At 36.8% G+C, this 22,644-nt stretch overlaps 1 protein-coding gene and 1 long non-coding RNA gene across 6 annotated transcripts in view; both read right to left on the bottom strand.

Annotated features, from left to right (window-relative positions):
- The window catches only part of LOC139614038 (neurexin-3a), a 108,160-nt gene that overhangs the window by 47,027 nt on the left and 38,489 nt on the right, over positions 1 to 22,644 (bottom strand). For all 5 annotated transcript variants that reach the window (XR_011686881.1, XR_011686882.1, XM_071471123.1 and 2 more), the window contains exons 8-13: positions 10,198 to 10,317; positions 9,793 to 9,913; positions 8,878 to 9,138; positions 5,464 to 5,654; positions 4,178 to 4,351; positions 508 to 627 (exon numbers count right to left, since the gene is read on the bottom strand). Coding sequence is in view for 3 of the 5 variants with exons in the window: in XM_071471123.1 (XP_071327224.1) it covers positions 508 to 627; positions 4,178 to 4,351; positions 5,464 to 5,654; positions 8,878 to 9,138; positions 9,793 to 9,913; positions 10,198 to 10,317 (987 nt within the window). In the remaining 2 variants the exon portion in view is untranslated. The remainder of the gene's footprint in view (positions 1 to 507; positions 628 to 4,177; positions 4,352 to 5,463; positions 5,655 to 8,877; positions 9,139 to 9,792; positions 9,914 to 10,197; positions 10,318 to 22,644) is intronic.
- On the bottom strand, positions 12,695 to 22,550 carry LOC139614039 (uncharacterized). The gene is made up of 3 exons (XR_011686883.1): positions 15,470 to 22,550; positions 13,272 to 13,694; positions 12,695 to 12,932 (listed from the first exon to the last, which is right to left on the bottom strand). It is a non-coding gene; the product is annotated as an uncharacterized lncRNA (long non-coding RNA).

Raw genomic sequence — 22,644 nt, 5'->3', positions numbered from 1 at the left:
CAAAAGTTTTTACATTTCATTTTCACTGAAAAAAAAAATTTGGTTTTTGCTGGGGTCTGTGCCAAACAAGCACGTTCCCTTATGTCTGGAGAATATGATTTGTAGGCAGAAGAATCTCTGTACCACCACAATGCTTCATTTAAAATGGGATGTTGTGACACATTGTTACACACATTTTACTGGTATCAAAAAAATGGCATCTCCTGAAAATATTCTGATTAACTGTTCAGCCATAGTAGTTGTATTGTTTTTCAAGACACATGTTCACTGTGACAAGACACATCATCAAAACTTACCTAAAAGTTTATATGTTTATACGTAAAAGTTCCTCTACTCTAGAATCATTTCTATCTTATATTTACACTCACTTTTATCATAATTATCTAAGCACTTACTTATGGCACAAAAGAGTGAGTGAGGTGTTTACGGGTTGTGATTTGAACTCAGGTGATTTTGTCCACTCTGTCAGTGTTAGATTACATATTTGAAAGTGACATCAGTACTCACGATCATTGCACTGTGTGCCAGTGTAGGAGGTCATGGAGCAGTCACAGGTGTAGTTCTCCCACTGCTGGATACAGATACCCATGTTGGCGCAGGAGTCCTCCTGACAGGTGGTGCTGGGACCTGTGGAAGTCCAGCCATCCCCACAACCCCAGAACCACACCCAGACAAAACACACACACACACACACACATACACACACACACACACACACACACACACACACGGGTGTGAAGGGATATGGAGGACAATAAGTCCTCTGTTTAAGTTTCCCACGTGTATATATGAGCTTGACATGATCATACATGAGAACTGAGACAAAAGGTATATATTTACTGTAACCCTACTGAGGCTAAAATATCACAGTGTGTAACATACTGCCACACACACACATACATACTTGTGTTTTTTTTTTATTTTTATGAAGTTAGTCACTTCTGGAATCTACATTGCTGTGCTGCTTGAAGGACAAAACTATAAATCTTTAACAGCATTTAAGCCTACAGACAGACAGTGAGTGTGATACTGTCAAGATGTTTTTCTTGTTTTCTTGATATTTGAATGATAATTTTTTTTTGTTTGTTTTAGACTCAATCATCTACATTTTTGCGAAACATCCAAACAGGAAATTCATTTTTTCACTATATTTGCTTATGCATAGATGTAAATAAATCTTAACAAATAGCAGACCAACAATCAGTCTATATAAATCATCTTAAGGTAAACATGTTAAGTGGAGACTTACCTGGTGAAATCATGCAAGCTGCTTATGTTAAAGAAGCTTTTCAAGACCAAGTGAAGTGCTGATGGGTTGGAGGAAGAATGGTGTTTTGGAACTTAAAGTGACTTACAACGCAGGAATTTCCTGCTGTGGCACTGTTCTGGTTTAGGATTTAATTTAAGATGTAACAACAGTGAAATGCTTATTCATGTCACTTCTGCTGACAGTTTTGGATAAATGTTTGCCAGCAGTGCAGTATCACCATCTAGTGATAGTACAATGTATTGCAACAACCTGAGCTGCCAGCTTACAATAATAAGCGTTACTGGGATCTCTGCCTGAAGAAACACAAACCCATTTTATGTGATGAAATTTTGTCATGAAATGCAGGCAGTAAATGACAATACAATTTAAATGACTGATCATGATACATAGGCAAAAGAAGAAAGAAAAGCAAAAAAAAAAGGCAAGAAAATAAACCATTCGGGAACACAGAAAAATGAGACATTAGAATGCCATGGACAAGACCAACAAACTGTGATTGATGACATTTTATTTTCAAAAAATAAATTAATCAACCATTACTTTCTTGCAGTACATACAGTACAAGGAATAACATTGTTATCAACCTCACCAAGACTGTCACAACGAGGAGGACATACAGTAGACATAGCATTATTTTCTGTTTTGATTAAAATGAAATGTTAGCTAACATTCATTTATCTAACGTGGAATGCTATAAGTTAACATTAAAAAAAAGGGGGAAAAAACAAACACATGATATACCCAATGTCCAACTGAATGATATGGCAGACATAAGAAAAACAGTTAAACAGAAAATGACTTCCATGCAAACAAGAACAGGTTGTGGAACCTGGCCCATAACCTTAAGAGGATGATAAAAATGAACAAAAAAGAACGATTTTCACAGGAAGATGGAAACAACAGCGACATTTGCTTGCTTGTGCAAAATGTTTCAACAGCCTATTTTGATGTAGTTATGTACACATTACGCATGAACAATTGTAAAATAACACAAAACAAATTAAAAACTTTGGCAGGTTTTGCTTTGTGAACAAACTGTATGGTCTGGAGTCCAGATGATACAAATTTCCAATGCTGCTGAGAAAACTGTGCATCTAAATTCATAAACTTTAAGATTTAAAGTATTGTATTTTTTCTTTGAGCACCTGTAATTGACTGTTTCCTAAGCCCCTCCCCCAAACAGTAACACCAGTCCTAGATGGTATTATATTAAAGCTTAGGCAGTGTTAACAGTTCTGTCTTACATTGTATTTGATTTGAGAACATTGACCTGAGACTGCTTTGCCAAATGTACAGGTTGATCCTAATCCACAAATTAGTGTTTAAAAGTGAAACCTACTGCCTTAAAATGCTTGACACATAAAAGTAGGCTAACTTATTATGCATCACTATTGCAAATATGTGAAGATTCAAAATACAAATGTTATATTTGTTGATGAAATTGATGAAATTGAATAGTTAGAAAATTTAAAAACAAAAGATCAGCTGATAACCATTACATTGACAAAGTAATTATTAAATAAGTAACTGACTCTATTGCAGGTCCTATGACTTATATATGTAATCAGTATATAACCCCAGTATTGATTTAGGTAAAATAGCTAATACCTATGCAGTAATGGAGATGGTGGAAGAAATTACAAAGGCAGACTGTGTCTGGATTTAGAAAGGTCACCTGTGGAGTACCTCAAGGTTTGGTGTATGGCCCAAAACTTTTCATACTCCACATAAATGATATCTGTAATGCTATTGACCTGTTAAACTTCGTCATTTTTGCAGATGATACAAAAATTTTGTTTGCTCTGGGATGAATTTAAAATAACTTTTGCATGCAGTGGAAGGAGAGCTGGGAATTCTCAAAACTTGGTCTGACATTAAGAAATTGTCACTGAACATTAAAAAAACTAAATTTATCAAAAAGAAATGGATAGGGATGTTGTATTAAAAATGTGTGATGTTGCAGTTGAAAGAGTTTTTGAAACTAAATTCCTTGGAGTTGTGATTCATCATAAACTAACATGGACATAGATCTAGGGATATATTAAATTACAAGGCCCTGTATTTAATTTATTGTTCACTTATACTTCCCTATATAACTTATTGTGCAGAGCTGTAGGGAACAACTTTTTAAACAAGTGTAAATTCAGTACTCTTACTACAGAAATCCATTGTTTCTGAATTCTCATGCTATGAAATTTAATGATATAGTATATTCTAAAATAATGCAAACAATGTTCAGAGATAAATCAAAGTCACTCCCATCACTGTAAACTGTATATGTGCAGTTCTAGAATGGAAAGCTTGACAGGGATAATGACAAAACTAAGGGGGACAGGGCTTAGTGAGCGGTCAATTAGATATGTTACAGATTTTAAAATATTACTGCAGTGCAAAATCTTACACTCAATGTGAATGTCTCTCTGTACAATCAAGTGTCTTTGTACCAATACACCTGAACCAGCCACTTGTAAGAAGCTCTGTAGTACCTTAATAGATGATCATATTATTTAACAGTCTAATCACTCACAAAATTCTGTAAAACAAAACAAAACCAAAAAAAACCCCCTGAACTTCACAAAGCACAAGACATAACAATTAAGCACCTGGCAGTATTTCATGTTACTACACTGGCAACAACTGCTCTGATGGTGGTTGTGACGGCACTGTCAGTGGGCGACCAATGTGGCCAATTGCATGTGGTGATGTAGGTGAGGAGGTATTTGGCCTGACTCTAACAGTGGGTAAGTGAGGCAACAAGTACAGTTAAAAGGAAGGCTGGACTTCTGTATGGATGCAGGGCTGTGGAGCTACTATTTGCATTTAGCAGGAAGAAAGGGCTGCTGGAGTTGGAGTTGAAGTTTGTGTTGTAGTAGTCTAAATCAGGCTGGGATTTGAGGGACGGTGTACCTTCACATCCACGCTCAATCTGCCCACTGCGAAACAAGGCATCATTAAGGAGATCTGGCAGACGACCGTTGAGGTCCACTGATGCTAAACAGCCCTGGAAGCCCTCTCTGGATGCCACTAGTTTAGGCAGGTTGCCATACATGCCTGGACCGAGTCCTGCAATGAACAGATCACCTGGGGCGTAGAAAACATAGAGACAGTACAGAGGATATAATCTTAATAGGTCTAGTTTATGAATTCTTCTGTGTATGTAAACATGGTACATGGTTTGGTAGGGGTGGGAAGTGGAGGTCAATGTATAGAGTCATGGTTAGGTAGGTAGATTAGGGGCACAAGAATTCAGTTGAAATTATCTTTTAAATTCAAGCACACACATACAATCTAATTCTGAGCAGAAAAGGCAAATGTGACTGTGTACAGCACAAAAAATTGAAAAACCAAAAACAGCGTGGTGTTACACTTTAATAAGAAGGTTAGATATTTTGATGAATTGGATTGTACTGGGTAGTAGCATACTGAAAGATCCGCCTAAAGAGCTCTCTAACCTAAACAAATAGAAAATTTGCACATCGAAAAATGTGGCAGTACAAGTGGATATAGTACGGCAAAATTGAATATTTTGGTGGGAAACTAATACATTGTCTGGGAACATTTGACTGATACTTTCACTATTGACAGATTTGTTACTTACCAAATACATAAACTAACATTATATCCTCATTATGTAAAGACAAAACATGCATGCAAGGATGCTTCCTACAAAACATAATTGCTGTTACAGTTTAATTGTATATAAACCTAATTTCTAGGAAGACATATTTCAAAGACGTATTTCAAAAAACATGCACTCTGCTATTTATAAAGTAAAAAGCTTTTAATCAATGAGTAGTATTTCAGTCGAACAGGATGTTCTTATACTCAAACCAAGAGAAAGTCTGGGATGTGAACCTCAGATGTTTTGACTTAAAATGGAATGACTTAATAAAGTGAAAGAAGATCCTGCATCACAACTTATTTTCTTTCAAGATGACATTCTCTAATGCACCTGAATCAGTTTTCTGGATGTGCGAATAGCCTCATTGAGATAAATGACTTAATAAAATTAAAATGATTGCAAAAGTTTGTAATTGGTAAAAGGAATTGGAGAAAAATAATGCTTGACTTGACGACCATGAATGAAAGTCATTTCAAGTTTTTTTTAGTTTAACTGTTAACGAAAGTGGCTGAATGAAAACTGAATACATATGGAGATGTAAATATACAACAGTGTAGTGTCCTTTGGTTACCTTTCAGGTCCAGGTTCTTGGCCCCATTGATACTCTGACTAGTGGCTGTGGCATCCACCTTCAGTGTATGGGTGTTACTGTTGTCTCGAGTGATGGCCACGTTGTGCCACTGGTTGTCATTCAGTGCCCTTTCACTCTTGCCTTTGATGAGGTTAGGCCCATTTCCAAGGTCAAAAACATAGTGGATATATCTGCAAGAGGAAAGTTGTTGAGTGTTAGTTAATGCTTAAGAAATCTTCAGCTTTCTGCCTTAAAGGCTATTATTTAAGATGTCCACAAACTGACATCCTTAAACCAGTTATTGAGTGAATTTTGATGACACATTTTCTGAGAATTATATAATGGGTAATCAAGTCACTGCAGACGAAATTATTATTTATACAAGTCCAGCCAATCTCTCATGGCTTAATTTGTCAATTCCCTGAAATTTTCTGGCATCCAACAATACATTAATGATAAGTCAAAACTCACCTGTTTGGATATTTAAAAAAGAGCTCTAATGACAGGTGTACTAAAATGTATCCTTAGTATATTCCCTAGATAATGATAATTAGGGCTTTATTTTCATGTGGGTGTAAAGACTAGCACAACTTGGCATATTCCTGTCTTCCTGATTTTCCCACATTTGTGCCCAGCACAGCACATATGTTGCAAAGGTAGATGGAGATACACAAACATGGTATTTTGATAGAAACTAGATTTGAGCTGTTGCCATGCTAAACCATGATTTATTCTGCAGTCACAAGAATTAGACTGGCATACCACTAGATATCAATACAAAACAATGATGAACACAGATATTGTATTTGGTCAAAACTGAACCCTTACTTTACTAACTTTAAGCAGTTTTCATATTCTTCCCTGCAGCCACGTGAAGGCAGCAGAGCAAATATATTGATAAACTGAGTGTTTGCCTTGCTTAAATCATATTCAAATAGAATCACTGCTATAATATATTCGCATTAACTCACCAAGCATTTAATCAGGAATACTAACAGTATTCTTTGTAGCATGAATTCCACAAGATGTTGGAAATATTCCTTTGAGATGCATGATTGCATCACATAATTTCTGCAGATCTCAAAGGTGTTCTATTATATTCTGGTGACTGGAACTCACTGTCATGTTCTTTTGCTCTGTGACACATTACAGAATCATGCTGGAAGTAGCAATCAGAAGATGGGTAAATTAAATTATAATAATTAATAATATTTGTTCTCTTAATAATTATAATAAAATAAAGGGATGCACATGGTCAGCAACGATAGTCAGAGAGACTGTGGCATTATAACACTGAGCCAGTCTGGTGGTGGTACAGTAATAGTTTGAAGAATGTTTTCTTGGCACACTTTAGGACCCTAAGGGGCACCACCACCACCACTTGGCTGACAGGAGTGGAACCTGATGTGATTGTCTGCTGTTGTAGCACATCCACCTCATTCTGAGATACTGAGAAGAAAATCCCACAAGGTCAGCAGTCTGCATGCCATTGTCAAAGTCACTGAGATCACATTTTTTTCCACATTCTGATGTTTGATGCGAATGTTAACTGAAGCTGCCATATGATTGGCTAATTGGATAACTGCATGATTAAGCAGATGCTGGGCTGTTCCAAATAAAATGCTCATTAAGTGTATGTTAATACACAAACTGATCATTTGGTCTGCTTGAACCTTTTGTCTTAATACATTGTCTGGAAATAAAATTTGTTGTACCCTACTCTTGCAGGGTACAGCAAAATTGTTCCATAACAACCTAACCTAATTGTAACAAAACAGGATTGCCTGTAACGGTTACTTATCATCACTCCTAGTACTGGTCATGGTGATTTCACAATGAAAATACTGCTTTTGTGCCATAGTGTCATGCAAAGCAGCTATAACCATTTTTTTTAGCTATCACATGGAACAACTTTGGAAAAAAAATATTCCAGCTCAAGTTTCAGACCAATAGAAGGTGTGGATCACCTGAAAATCATACAGCAGCACCATCAACTGAGAAACGCATGCAGACCAGTTTAACTTCAGAGACATTTGGAAACAAAGGACAACTCTCACATCAACAAACCCTTAGAGTTTTTTTGGTTTTTTTTGTAAATCAGGAGGTCCTGGAGGCAGGTCAGGGGGAGAAAGGTCAAGGAATGCACCAAATCCAATCCAATATTTAGATATCACGAAGTGTTAAACCACTTGCAATGACCAGCATACAGTGCCAGTGTTGCCAGCATTGCCAGTCATTGTCGTGACACAAAAAGGTGAGAACTATTGAAATAGAGTAACTTAAAATATCTGAGAAGGTCAAACCTGGCCACATGGGGGCAGAGGAAACAAACTGTGAACACAACACTGACATATGATCATGTTTTAAGTAGATATGATGAACTTGTTGGCAAACAGTTGCTTATTTACTCATCCAGCAGATACAGAACAACGTTATCATTCATTTGTATTTGTATGACTATCCACCTGATGAATGAAAATCTAATATTTGTTCTCTTTCAACTTTTTTTGGTCTGTCTGACACTGTTTTGGTGCCTGTTATGTCTGAAAACAATGCCATGAGAACACTGAGTAATCAAAAGAATAAAACTGCAAGATGGACAGCTGAGCTAAAACTTCCAATAAGTGTCTAAGAGTTAGGTTTCATTGAGATGTTTATTTCATATGGTTCTATTATAAATTTGTGATAATTTAAAAAGGATTTAAAATGCAATAAATATGACGTTCAAAGGATAATATTGATGAAACATTTGTCTGAAATATACCAGTTTAAAAAGAAAAGGAATGAGTCACATGACCAGAGTTTAGTTAAGGGTCTGACTGTGGCATTGTGGGTCTGGGAATGGGTCAGAATCAGCATGGATGCAAAGGAATGACAACAAAATGATATTGTTCTGCCCATGGTTCAAGAGGCGCACATGGTAATTGTCTTTTATTTGTTTGTATTCTTGTATAATGTTGTTAATTTTGCTTTATCTGGACAATGTGATGTGTTTCCAGTAATTTTATTTGATTTGGTCACATTTCTGTGCTAAGGTAGTTGGTCCTACTTGTTGATGGATACTATCTTAACATGTTTGAGCCTGCTTATCAATGTACACTTAAGATATTTTAAAATGATAAAGAGATGGTGTCTTTTGATGTCTTCCAATAAGTGAGAGAGAAAATAAATCTTCAACAGACACCTGTATGAAGCATGACTGATGTACCAGGGTAGCAATATTTGCTAGAAAGCTCTGTAAAGCTGAGGAGAACTGCAGATTCAGTGATAATTTTCTAGGCTCATCAAAAGTGACTCCCTTCACATTGTCATATTGTTTTGACAATATGACACTGTAACTGTAATGTTACTATTAAACCTTCAAGGTTTCAACATGCAAAAAGTTGAGAAGTATCACTTATAAATAAACTTTACCCTTTAACCAGTTCAACAGCGATAAAATCATTGCCATCTCCAGAGTTGAAAAGTATGAAGCCATCTGGGGAGGTGGTCTTGAACTGGAAGAAGAGATGCATGGATGTGTAGGCCTGTAGGGTGGCCAGGCTCAGGTAGCTGCTCTTGGATTTGAATGTGACAGGGTCCGCAATGATGGAACGAATCCCAAAGCGGGCATTAAGCTCGCAATAATCAATGTCACCATTCTTGCACAGGTCGATGTAGAGCATGCCATTAAATCTGAAGAAAGAAAAGGAACAGAAACTTCAAATTATTCATAACTTGTTCTTCAAAATCTAGAAAAAAGACAATAGTCATGGAGAATTGGAAGTAAAGAAATATTTGGACAAGCTAAATGTATCTCAAGTTAATGCATTGCTTGAAACTTGAGAAAATACAGCTGAAATCAGTGAATTTTTTTTAGCCATTTAGGGGCAGAGGAAATCCTCAACTCCACAACAAGCTATCAGCTACACTGCCTGATGCATTATATATCTTACAGTTTTATGAGGCATATCTAAACTTCTGAATTCATGCACTCAGGAGACACAACGCCACATTAGCGAGTCAGGTAATAACTTTGCATTCAGGGTCTCCACTAGCTCCTGACAAAAAGATCTGGCTCTTTAGTTGTTCTCAGGTTCTTCACCATCTACTCACTAAAATGTCTTCTGTGCACAGGGAGAGTGCTGAGACTGAACCAAATAGTAAATGTGCTGGGTATAGCCAAAACAATTACCTAAAGAGGCTAAATAATTCTGTAGAGTTTCATAATTTAGGTGATAATTCTCTCTATTTTTAGCTTGTCACCTGATTCATTGCTAACATCAAAATAATTATTTTTGAAACTATATATATATTTAAAAAGTAAAATAAAAGTATGTTTTTGTGTACCTAAGGCTCTGCAAATGACCAATGAAGCTGGATGGGATGCTGGAAACAAATCGGCGCTCTGTCATGATGCCTGTTTCAATGTTGTGGAACTCCAGACGAGTGTGGTCACCCACCATTTGGCCTGAAGATGGGGAGGGTGGAGGGGATGGGTTGAAAAGAAAGACAAAAAGCGAAAAGAAAAGAGAACACTGTCTGACACTAACACAAAAGGGCTGATTTAAGGAGAAAATTCCATTAATAGTATTACATGGATGCAAACAGTTACTAATGGTTTCTTTGTAACACAGTTACAAACGGATACTATCAATCTCTATGGCAACACACCACAGCATTTTGTAATACCATTGACAAGGCATCACTAAGAACATTTCTTTAAGCATGAACTGAGTTGATGTTGATAAGTACCTTCTGCTACATCATCGTCAACCGTTAGCTTGTAGGTTTTGCCACGACGCACCACACGCACTGTATGCCATTCATTATCATTGAGCTTTTGCCCGGCATACAGGGTCTCCGGTCCCTTGCCTGAGAAGAATGGTCAATCACAAAGTTAAAGACATTCTGAGCCTAATACCAAACCTTTGTTTTCCCACAAGTCAGGCCAGAATCATTGGCCTATAATCTACATGCAGTTTAGCAGCTTTTCAGACTAGTTCTTACACCTTTGGGAAACAAAGGTTTGGTTTAGTCTGTGAAATACACTGTGAAATTGTACAAAATACTTGACATTTGTGATATATGTAATTAGAATACACTTGACCACTATACTGCAAAACAGAGTCATATTACTTAATTAGTTAGAAACAAAAAAAAGGCAAACAGTAGGAAAATTGCTTTTACTCATTTAAGGCTTTTAGAAATCTTTCCCAATAATTACTTCCTTTCCTTCCCAGTTTCATCTCTTGTCATGAGTTTCTTTGACCATGAAATGCAATCTGAAAACATTGCCATTAAGTGGAGCATCATCTACCCACTTTATCTGCTTCAGTTTGAAGTGGTAACAAATCTTTTAGATCCATGATCTGATTAAACATATTTTCTTTGTGTGAGGAGAGTTTTGCTGACAGAAAATACTAAGTGCTAGTGCATGTGAAATATGCAAACTTATTTACATGTACATTTATATACATATATTGCTTAAAGAACCCTAATGTAAGATACTCACAAATCCTCCAAAATAAACAACCAAATCATTTTTAAAAATAATAACTGTCTTCCAAAACCAACAACATATTGATTTAGAGAAGAAAAAAATTATTAAGTCTACAAGCATTGACCTGGCTCTTGCTCTGTCGACATCCTGCCTGCACCCTTAACATCGAGGGTGCAGGCAGGCAGGATGCTGGTTGACTGAACTGTGCAGAGTTGCAACCATTAGACACTGCACAAATGAATAAGATGTTATTTCCTGCTTGGAGTGCATCATATTTTACAATAGAGCATCATCAAGATATTCAGGCTTTTCTGGGTAACACTGTCACTGTCACTTAATATTGGCATGTACGTGTCTTCAGGCTGGTACTATTATCAAACACGATAAGCATCGAGCAGATTGGACAATGTATATCAGAGTTGCAACAACTTTGGCTTTCATGGCGAAACATCAAAATTCACCATGGACACACAGTTCATTGAAGTTGAAAGCCTTGCAATTTAGCATCATGCAGGTCATTAGAAAGCACTGACTACATTTGGAGGAGCTTGTTCTAGTATGCCCCCTGAAAATGGCTAAAAATACATAAAACATTTCACAATTAAAATAAAATGGCCAACTCTAAGCTCTATGAGGCTTTTTAAGTCTCGCTATGACACACATGCCTACCAAATTTGGCACATCTAGGTGAAAGCAACAGGTGGGGGCTTTTGTTTTGAAATCTGAAGGGGGTGATATTTTCTACACCTTGCCACTCCCATGCACAAGCTATGTATATATATATATATATATATATATATATATATATATATATATATATATATATATATATATATAATATATATATATATAAGCTATGGGGACCCACTAGAACCCTCTCAAGAATATATTGTTGTGGTCATTATGTTATGACTGTAGTTTGATAACCCAGGCTCTCAGTATTCATCTTAAATTGCTCAAAAATTGTGCATTTATCAATTGACATTTAAAAAAAATCCCAGCAACACCTTTGGCTGGAGTTCAGTCTGATGCATGACACAAGCCTGATGTTTTATATCTTACAAATGACATCAGCAGATGCTCATTCACCAGGTCCTCCAGTTACAGGTATAAACCTGCCCAGTGTGTCTCCCAGAATTGCTGGGAAATGCCCACAGATGTGATAAGGAAGTGCTGCGGGCAACACCACACATCCTGCATATCCATAGTGCTGCACATATAAGCATATATTTTGCAGATGGGGGGTCCTGCACCTTGCCAGACACATCTGCAATAACACCTGGGCAGTGGCTGATGTCACTAGTGCAGCAGAGGTGGTCTAGTTGCTGTGTCCGGAAAAAACATGACTGGTACCCAGAAACCACATGGACGGTATCAAGGTTTCATCCCTACTGGAGTGTAACCTGCAATAGCAATGTCAGGCAATAATTTGTGCAATATCACTCACTATCACTCAGTATCACTACACTGAGTATTTTGTTTTCCATTTTCCCATGAGGATCTAGTAATGTCAAGTATACCTTTTCCTTCTGTATCTTACTTGTGAATATTTTAATTTGCATTTTATTATTCATTTTGCATTCTTATTTATATGTATAATCTGTTCTGAATTTCTTTTTGAATAGAATCATGAAAATTATACATTCTTTTTTCCTTACACTTACAACCTAAACAGTTAAATCGCTACATTTATTATCTCTTCATATTCTATACAAAAAAAAAATCACAATCGAATATGGTATGTAACTTGTTTATTGTAATTGCAATAAGGCATGTATAATATTACTGAAATGCTATTAACAATATAAGATATATGCACAATGTATTATTACTACACAGAATATATTTACAGATATATACACTACATACAACATATTTACTGTTGGTTATAAGCAGAGCTGAGTGTTGGCTGACAGGTCAGACAGGCTCTGAACGTGGCATCATGTGGGTGCTGTGGCAATCTTATACTTCTTTGGCAGTGACTGTCCTTTAGAAAGAATATCACAATTATATATATATATATATATATATATATATATGACAGCAATTGCAGCACTTCAAAGACAATCATATAACTGTCAAAGAATGATAACACTGCAGGTTTTTCTGCATTTTATCCAGTGATACACTTTCACGTCGGTTTTCACTGTCATTGCTATAGTGTATAAGTATTTGGTGATATTTTATTCAATTAATGTCATAAACAGGGGTACACTTTTGTTTGCACATCCATTTTGCCATTTACAGTAATTTGATAGTCTACACTTTGGACTTCTTTACAACATAGCCATATGTATTTTGCACACAATTATGTTACCCAACTCACCTAGCCCTCTGCTGACTTGCTTCTGCAACAGCTCCTTGTTGGTAGGTGCAGCATCACATGACAGAAGGCCATGTTGACAGGGATCATCTGACCTCATCGTTCTGTTCTGTTAATGGCATCTGTTCTTCTAGAAACCAGCCTTTGGCACAGAATAGCACTCCGGAGGTCTTGGATGTAGAGGTAGTCCTTTTCCACCTGGATTGTGTACAAGTTCCATTTCCTGGACTTCTTGTTGTCATACTACTGGATCTGCCTTGACTTAGCACCTACAGCATATCTTTATTGACTAAAATGTATCGGGGAATGGAGTTATGTCTGTGGTGGTGGGATCTTGGGAGTTCTCAACCGAATCATGCGCAGTCCTCCATGTTGATAGTTGAAAGTGCATCTAAGCAAATATGAGTCTTTAGAACACCACCAGTCCTGTTGTAATGAAAATAGCTGTGAAAAATCAAAAACTAAACACAGCAAAAATTACATAAGTAAAAATAAATAAATGCAGAAATAAATAATTAAATACATAAATAAATGCAAAATAATACATGTTGGTACTTATGAAATGTTTACATGTATTTATGTATTTATGAGATTCAAGATTTACTTATGTATTTAGTTCTGTATTTCTACATTTCTACACTGATTTAGCTGTATAGTTATATTTATTTGTAAATGATCACTCAGAGAGAAAGTTAGAAGCTCATTCATATCTCGATCAAAGGAGCGAATGTGCTGCTCTGCCTCTCTGTCACTAGCTTAGTACAGACAGAGGAGTGCCTCTTGCAGGGCAGTATTGGCGACTCTCATTTTTGGAAAATAGGTAAGGTTTGTTAAAAAATTCACTAGATTTGTTACTAGGATATATGTAAAGAAAAAACAATGCTAAAGAGGTCTGAAAAGTTTCTAAATCTAGTGTCAAAGTTGCTAAGTGGAAAGGCAAAGCTCCTTGTGTACCAGTAAAGTCAAGGCAGTAGTAGTAGATCCATCCAATCAATCACACTGCTATACCCAATCCTGCTTTAGACTGAGGTAGGACTGCTTACCTAATTAACATATGACCACAGAAGTAAATAAATAGATATAGAAATGCATAAATAGTATTTTTAATTACCAAAATGTATTCGTATATAATTTAGCATTTATTTATGTATTTAATTATTTATTATTAGTAAAATATTATTATTATTTATTATTTCTGCATATTTATTTATTTAAACTTACATATTTTTTGGTAAAAACAAGGGAGAAAGAATAAATTTAGAAAGTGTGATTCACATATTATGAATAATAGTTTTTTCTTTAAAAATATTTTTCTTAAAAAAAAAACAAAAAATAAAAACTGCAGTCTGCAGTGCAGCAAATGGTGGGGTGTGATACTAAGGTTACATAGGCTTGGTGTTTCATATAGAACACTGTTCTATTCAATATGAAATAACAAAATGCCAGTGAAATACATAATGAAATGAATAAATTCCATACTAAATGCATAAATAAGTCAATACCTATGTAGTGAAATAATCAGCCAGCTGTCAGTCAAAACAAATGAGACTGGATCATATTTATATACAGTCTAATGTTATAGGTCATATGCCTACTTTTACTGAGGCAGGGTTTGCTACATCATTTAAAATGGATATGGAAATGTCATTAATTTAGTACTGACAATAAAACATTTCAGAATCCTGGGCTTCGAAAATAATAATCCAACTCATAAAGATGCTATTTGTTGTAGCATGTATTTATTTCATTACTTACTTCATAATCATATTTATTTAATTAGCTAACTTATTTATTCATATCAATCACCAGTAACTACACTCTCTCTCTATACCTGAATGATAGCTGCCACAGACTTGGTGAGTGAAGTCTGTGTCACCCTAGCAGCACCTCTCCTCCAGACACCACTGCGTAACCTCATCATATTTATTTTGATTAAATCTCAGCTGCTTAACAAGGTTTGTGGTGTTGCCACAGTACCTCACGGTCCTGCACACATTACATACAGTTTTGTTGCTGTTCTGACAACTGAAATAGTTCCACACAAAACTACATTTATGGTCAGCCGTGATCACTGTCAACACTGTTCAGTGGCTTACACTGAACACTATACGAAGAGGCTTATGAAGCCTATGAAGCAGCTGTCTACGTTGGTAACACAAACCTCCCCCTTTCCCAAAACAAAACAAAAACAAGATAATTACCTGTCTTGCAGAAATACGCCACCATTGCGTCGCTTTTTAGGACCTTCTGTTCCCTCAGTTGTCGCCATCTTTGAAAAGTGACACCAATGCTTAATCTTGTTAGGCTGCCTGTGCTGTCCAATGTCTTTTTTGGTTGTAGCTCTTTCTATTACCACGATGGTAATGGTAGGAGTGGAAGCTGCTGCTGAAGTCATAGCCTTAGGTGGAACTGGCTGTACTTCCTCTGTCATTCCTGTGTGGATTCGTCTTCTTATTATTTACTTGCAACTGCTGCTTGTCTGACTCTGAAAACACTCTGGTTATATGCAATAACTAAATGCACAGCCTGACAACATGCAGGCAAGCTGGTGGTAGGTTGACAGAGAGGTAGCCCATCCAATCATTGCAATCAGAATCAGAATGAAATGACTGGAAAGATTTTCTACAGCACTGCAACTGTCACAGAGGATTTTTTTATGTCTCCGCACCAGGACATTTTTTCAAATTTGATACAAACATTCACTGGGACTCAATGACAAACATATCAGATTTTGGTGGGTAAAGGTCAAAGGTCAAAGTCATGGTGACCTCACAAAACACATTTTTGGCCTTGTGAACACAATATCTCAGTAATGACTTGAAGGAACCTCCTCAAACTTGGCAAAAAATATCCACACGGTTTCAAGGATGAACTGATTAGACTTTGGTAGTTACAGGTCAAAAGTCAAAGTCAGTGTGACCTCACAAAACTCCTCTAAAATATAAATGGCTAATCAATCAAGACTTTCATGACAAAATTTCAAACAAACGGTATATTTTATATGACTCTGGATAAACAGGGATGTGATCTGTCGGTTTGTTTTCAAGGCATTTAAAATAGTCATTGCTATCAGGACGTTTAGAGAATTTAAAGAAATGTAAAAGAAAATGTTTCTGGAATTAGGAATTTTGGTGACTTTGAATCTAACACCGAGAAAAAAGAATTGTGCATACAGAAAAAATTACAGCAAGATGTTGAATATCACTGAGAACTCTATTATTTTTTTAAATTATATTTAGTTTTGTCTTTTTTTCATATTGTCATATAAATATTTTATTTTTACATGTTTCTGTTTATATTTAAAAAAAAAAAAAATTGTTGCAGTTGCTTGTCAGAAGCTCAAGATTTATCCTGTTTTAAGCCACATCTTAAGATACAATTTATACACCTTTGTCGTTTTTTAAAATTTAATTATTTATTTTCATTTTAGTCATAGGATTTATGGATCTTAGTTATCAATGAAAACATCATGGCAAATGGCAACTCAGGTCCCATCCACCCATGAATGTCCATGCATTCACTCTGAGATCCCCTGTGTCCGCTGATGAGCATCAGCGAATCACTGATTTTTGAAGAGAAACTGCTTTGTTTGCAGTTTATTTTAATCCCTTGTTATGTTTGTTATGGGGAGGATGACACTCTGCTTATCAGCTGCCTGTAAAAACCATTAAACAGTGATAGAGAAAGGGGAGAGACATGCAGTAACGGGTCTTAGTGAAGTAAAGTTGGGACTTGCCTGCTTGGTGGATTAGCGCCTACTTGGTGTGTGTCCTAATCACTTAGCTATCAGATCACCCCTGTATTAGATTTGAGCCCCTGGTCCATTTGTTATGGAGAGGAGGACTGCGTCGAGGATAATTCAGCTGCCTGTAAAACTTTCCTGAAAGTCTGGTTCATAATACACAAAGGTAGGGAGTCTCAGTTTCCAGCCATTCTGCTTTTTTTTAGGTGTTTTTACCCCTTTTAATTGCCTGGTCTACTTGTTATGGAGGGGAGGACACCTCTGCAGATAATATGGCTGCTGGTAAAAACCTCCTGAAATGGTGCATAAGTTAGCAGTTAGTTAATAACATTAGCAGTCTAAGCTCTCAACCCTTCCCTGACATGCTCTGTCTGTTGTACAGCTTCAGTGAAACACTGACTTTAAATGTGAAACTGCTTTCAGTGCTTGTAATGGTTATAAACACCGGGTCTGTTTATTTGGGAGAGAAGGAGACCTCTGTAGATAATTCAGCTCCAGGTAAAAACCTCCTGAAAGACTGACACACTAGGGATCCATACCAATCGTGCTTAAGATAACAACTCTCATGATTCCATGTTAGTTCATGATGTCACCCAACGCCGTATTTCATGAAAAAGAGAAAAACATGGTATTTCCATTTTTTTCATTTAAAACCAAAAACACAAAAACAGAGCCATCTTTCTGTTTTTGTTGTCAGAATTTAAAAAACGTGAAACAAGAACATTAAATTGGAAACACAATCCAATATTGTTTGTAAATTCCTTTTTTTAATTTTTCCTTGTTGAACTGAGAAATGAAGAAAGGTATTCAAGTGAGCAACACTTGGCTTCTGCCGTGACGCTGTGACATGTACCCGTCCATGAGATCAGCACCTGCTCTCTCTCCTTTACGCTTCTACTATACCCTTGACTAATTATTCTTGATCAATTTTCACTGCTTTCTGCTAATTCACCGGGTGTTTGAGCTGCTAGCTGCACCTTTTAACTAATTTGTTTTTGTTTGGGTGATTGCTTGTCTGCACCTCTGTTAGCTTAGCACACTGGCCGCTAATCTGATTCCACTAATGCTACCTAACTTCTTTGATCTTAATGATGCCTTGTGTTGGTTGTTCTGGTTTTGCAGACAGAACGTCTCTACTAGAGAGACGTATCCATCAGCTAGAACAGTTGCTGTCTCCTAAGCTTATTGTAGATATGATGGGCACTCCAGATAGCATGAGGATCAGGCTCGACAGTGAGCCTCTAAGTGCTAGCAGCAGCATAGCCTCATTGGCAGATGCGGCGGAGTTCCTCCCCATTACCAGGTGCGGAAAGGCTTGCAAGGGCAAGCAACCGGTTGTGTGACCTGGTCTGCAGTCACCCCTCCCGACTGCAAACTGGTTTTCAACCCTTGCCAGCTCTGTTGGTAGTCCTGTGCCTGCACTCCTCCTCCGCTCCCGTTGACGGGGTTAAGCTATGTACACTAGTTATAGGTGACTCCATTACCCGCAATGTTAGACTAGCTTCACCAGCCAGCATTTACTGTCTACCTAGTGCCAGAGCCTCTGACATAGAGGCTAATCTTTGGGTGCTGTCATCACACAGAGAAACAGGGATCCCAGGCACACTCCACCACTACCCCCAGCTACAACAACATAGTTATTCATGTCCGTGCCAATGATATAAGGATGAAGCAGTCAGAGGTCACAAAAGCCTTGCCAGGATGTTTGAGTTTGCTAGAAAGATGAGTCGGCATCAATTATATGTCTCTAGCCCCTTACCCTTGTGGGGCAAGGCTGACGAGGCTTACAGTAGGCTTGTGTCTCTGAACAGCTGGCTGGCCTGTCACTGTAGGGAGCAGGGACATCAACTTGTATATAACTGGCTTTCTTTCTGGGACCACCCAGACCTGCTGAAAGCAGACGGTCTCCATCCTACTGGAGTTAGCACTGCTGTTTTATCTAGGAATATATACAGCAGGTTTGACACTAGGGACTTACTGCTCAGCAGGTCGCAGGCGATTAGAGAGCCTGCTAGGGCTAGAGGAAGTGTAGTTTAGGAGTCCAATAGTTTAGAACTGAAGTCAACTCAGGAAAATCCCCATAGTCTGGACTGTCAGCCTGATAGCCAGATTTATAATATTGAGACTTTCTCCCTCCCCCGCCGTACCACTCTTAAGGTTAAGCATATAAATCGTCAAACATTGGCAGCCATTCCTACAATAGCCATTCCTACAATGTATGGCAATAAAGTATCCCACAAAGCATTTTCACGACAGAATCACCTATTGAAAGAGCCGTTTAAATTTTGGGGTTAGATTTGAAATATCTCTGAATTGGAATTTTTTTCTTTGAGGTCTGGTGTATGTTGACACTGTCTAGAATCGACCTTTGAGGCTACTAATGTGTAAAATAGCTTCGTTATATGTTGTTATGGTTATTCTGTGCCAAATATTTCAATAAACAGCCCAAAGTGCCCAACTGCAAATATGATAATGATCAATACAATATCAGTATCAATTTGGCAGATTGATTTGTCCACTATAGGACTGATGAATTTCAGAATTGAAGTTGTAGTGTCTGCTACAACCAACAACAAACAGCTATAAAAACTGAACAACACAGAAAGTGGAAAGGGGTTCAACTTAATTTAAATCCTTAATAATAATACAATTCTGAGCGATTATAATTGGTTTCCTGGCACCACAGGTACTGGGAGCCATGCTTTGCATGCATGGGCCACAGTACTCTTGGGTATATACCCCTAAAAATCTGAGTATAACAATTCACTTTTTATATTTGTGGTGCCACCTAGTTGCCAATTGGCACAAGATTTTGTGCAGAGCCTCAGGGTGATATGAGGAACTACTGGCCTACGTTTTGTGTTACTAGGAAAGACAATTGCTAAGGTATGCAACGCCTCTTGTTTGGACTGCCACCTAGAGTTGTTCCTTTGTAACTTGTGCATTATTTTGATAACCACAATTCTTTTAATACATTTGACCATGAGCGTCTCTTGATTATAAATGCAAAGTTTTGTGGAGATTGGACTCAAACCTTTGCAGTGGTTCAACAAATTTGGCTTTGAATATTTTGCAATTTTGCTCAAAAAATAAAAAAATAATAAATAAAATAAAATAAATAAAAAGTTAGAGGCAGATGTCACAAGCTTTGGCTAATTTCAGGGAACACACCGATGTTTCCTTGATGTGTGCCATTATAATAGATAATAATATATAATAAATGTCTTCTTCTGTACTGAGCATTTCAGCCTGTTGATCTGTAATTATTTATTGCAATTTTATGTATAATAATAATTATTATTATTAATATTATTTACCATAATTTCTTATTTTTTGAATATATATATACACACACTCTCTCTCTCTCACACACACACAGATAGGGTGACACGGTGGTGCAGTGGTTAGCACTGTTGCCTCACAGCTAGAAGGTTCTGAGTTTGAACCTTTCTGTGTGTAGTTTGCATGTTCTCCCTGTGCCTGCATGGGTTCCCTCTGGGTGAATGGTTGTTTGTTTTTATATGTCAGCCCTGTGATAGACTGGCGTCTTGTCCAGGGTGTACCCTGCCCTTGCCCAGTGTTGATTGGGACTGGCTCCAGCCCCCCTGCGACCTTGTATGGATAAGTGGTATAGATAATGGATGGATATATTTATTTCATTTTATTTTATTTTACTTTAAAATAGCATAAAGGCAAAGGCAAAGATCTCCATGGCCCCTTTATGAGTAAAAGCAATTGGTAGTGATTTATGAGAGCCTGACAACTGCCTGCAACTAAGAGACTCTATATACAACTTTAAGCTGGCAAAGCAGTAGACTCAACTCGCAGTTGGAAACAGAGCTGAATCATCATTCCTAAACTTATAGTGTGTAGAATGAAACCTGACATAAATTTTCCTAACAATACTTAACAATCCTGCATATTATGTGTCTGCAAGATGTTTGTCCAATTTTAAGTCCAGTTTTGATACTCAGTCTCCTATAACATAACTAAATTTTTTCATTGAAGAGTCTGATTCAAAAATATTTAATTGATTGAAACATTGTGATTTTCAGTCATTTGGTTTAGATCAATCTCTGGGTTTGGGATAGGAATGTGCACAACTAATCAATGACTAATTATTTGTCATTAACATGCAAAGGTTAACAATCAAAATAACTGTAATTCAAAACATCTTAAATTGCAACTTTCTATTAGAGAAACTGAAATTGAAATTGAAGATTGAAAAAGTAAAAAGTCCTGTAAATGTTTAATATTTTAGCCTATTGGGTTTGTCTTTGGTTAAAAATTTACCCATTATTGTCTTTCATCTTGGAAAAAAAAAACTTTTTTACACTGTATGACATCCCCACATAGCTCCTGACATTCCAACATAGCTTCTTCCCACATCAAAGCTATATTATATAATGGCTTCATCATTTAATCAAAATGTCAATCAAGTTGTCCTTTGTGTCTTTTGTATAATTTTGTAGACTTTTCTCCAAAATCCAGCCATAAGTATTTGGTGTCTGGAAATTTTTGGATCCCCACTAGAAATCAAGATTAGTTTTAAGCGTTTGAACAACTGATGCATTGGGGGTCAAGGGCTAATAACTAAGTGGATTCAGCTCAGCCAACCATACTCATATTCAATATAAATATAAATATATCAAGTAGTCATATTCTACTTCTGGATTGGTTATTCTATTGGATTGAATGATCCAGACAATTCATTTCTTCACTTTCATTCAGAATTCACCCTCATTATGCTGTTTCCTGCTTGGGACAGTATCAGCATTACCTTCAGGATACTGCTGCTGCATCTGTTTTGCGTATTGGTGAGTCTCACCCATGCTGGTAAAGTTATAACAAAGTTTGAGAGTTGTGGTTAAAATATCTTACATTGTTTCATTCATACAGACTACTGGACTGCTGTTTTAGAAGAGGATTTTAACATTCTCTCATGTAAAAGTCTTCTAAACAAATACTGTTCCATACACTTACACTGAAGAAGAGGTTTTGGTTTAAAGAAATGTGTGTGGAATATGGGCTCTCAAGGTAAAGAAGCAGACAAGCCCAGTCTCATGCTCTACTTATTAATAGTGTGTTTTTGTGGATTTTACTTATTATTCACACAAATTATTCTTTATAATTAATATTAACAGATGGAAGGAATTAACTTTGTTAGATGTTAGAAAAGTTAAAGGGGTTCTGCCCAGCACTAGTATTAAAATCAGAAATAGACTATCCAAATTAAGTGTCGCATTTACTAGAACCGAAGGTATTACAGTATCAAAGATATTTATTTAGAATTACTCTCCTTTTTCTTTTTCCTCTATCTCTTAAAGGTTGGATAATGAATCTAAATAGCACTCAGTTACATGTAAACTGTTTGCTTAAACCTGCCACTGTATACAGTGCACATGATGTGAAAATGGTTCTTTATAGCAAATAGAGCAGGGGACAACAGAACTATCAGCAGAAAATAGAGTAACGTGGTTGATTTAAAAAGACTTTGTTATGTCTAAGAATTAAAGCAGGTCACCACTCCTTCCATTTGACTGAGGGGTACTCAAACCAACTGAGCAAACCCATCCTCCACATGATAGACTTAAGAGAAAGTGGAGGGTGGAGCAGGACTCACATTTTAAGGAA

The sequence above is a fragment of the Trachinotus anak genome, unplaced genomic scaffold (assembly GCF_046630095.1).
Source record: "Trachinotus anak isolate AG129_WGS33_773 ecotype Australia unplaced genomic scaffold, CSIRO_AGI_Tana_v1 ptg000033l, whole genome shotgun sequence".
Taxonomy (NCBI): Eukaryota; Metazoa; Chordata; class Actinopteri; order Carangiformes; family Carangidae; genus Trachinotus; species Trachinotus anak.
The sequence above is the reverse complement of the archived record's forward strand: the minus strand, read 5'-3'. Positions and strand labels throughout refer to the sequence as shown.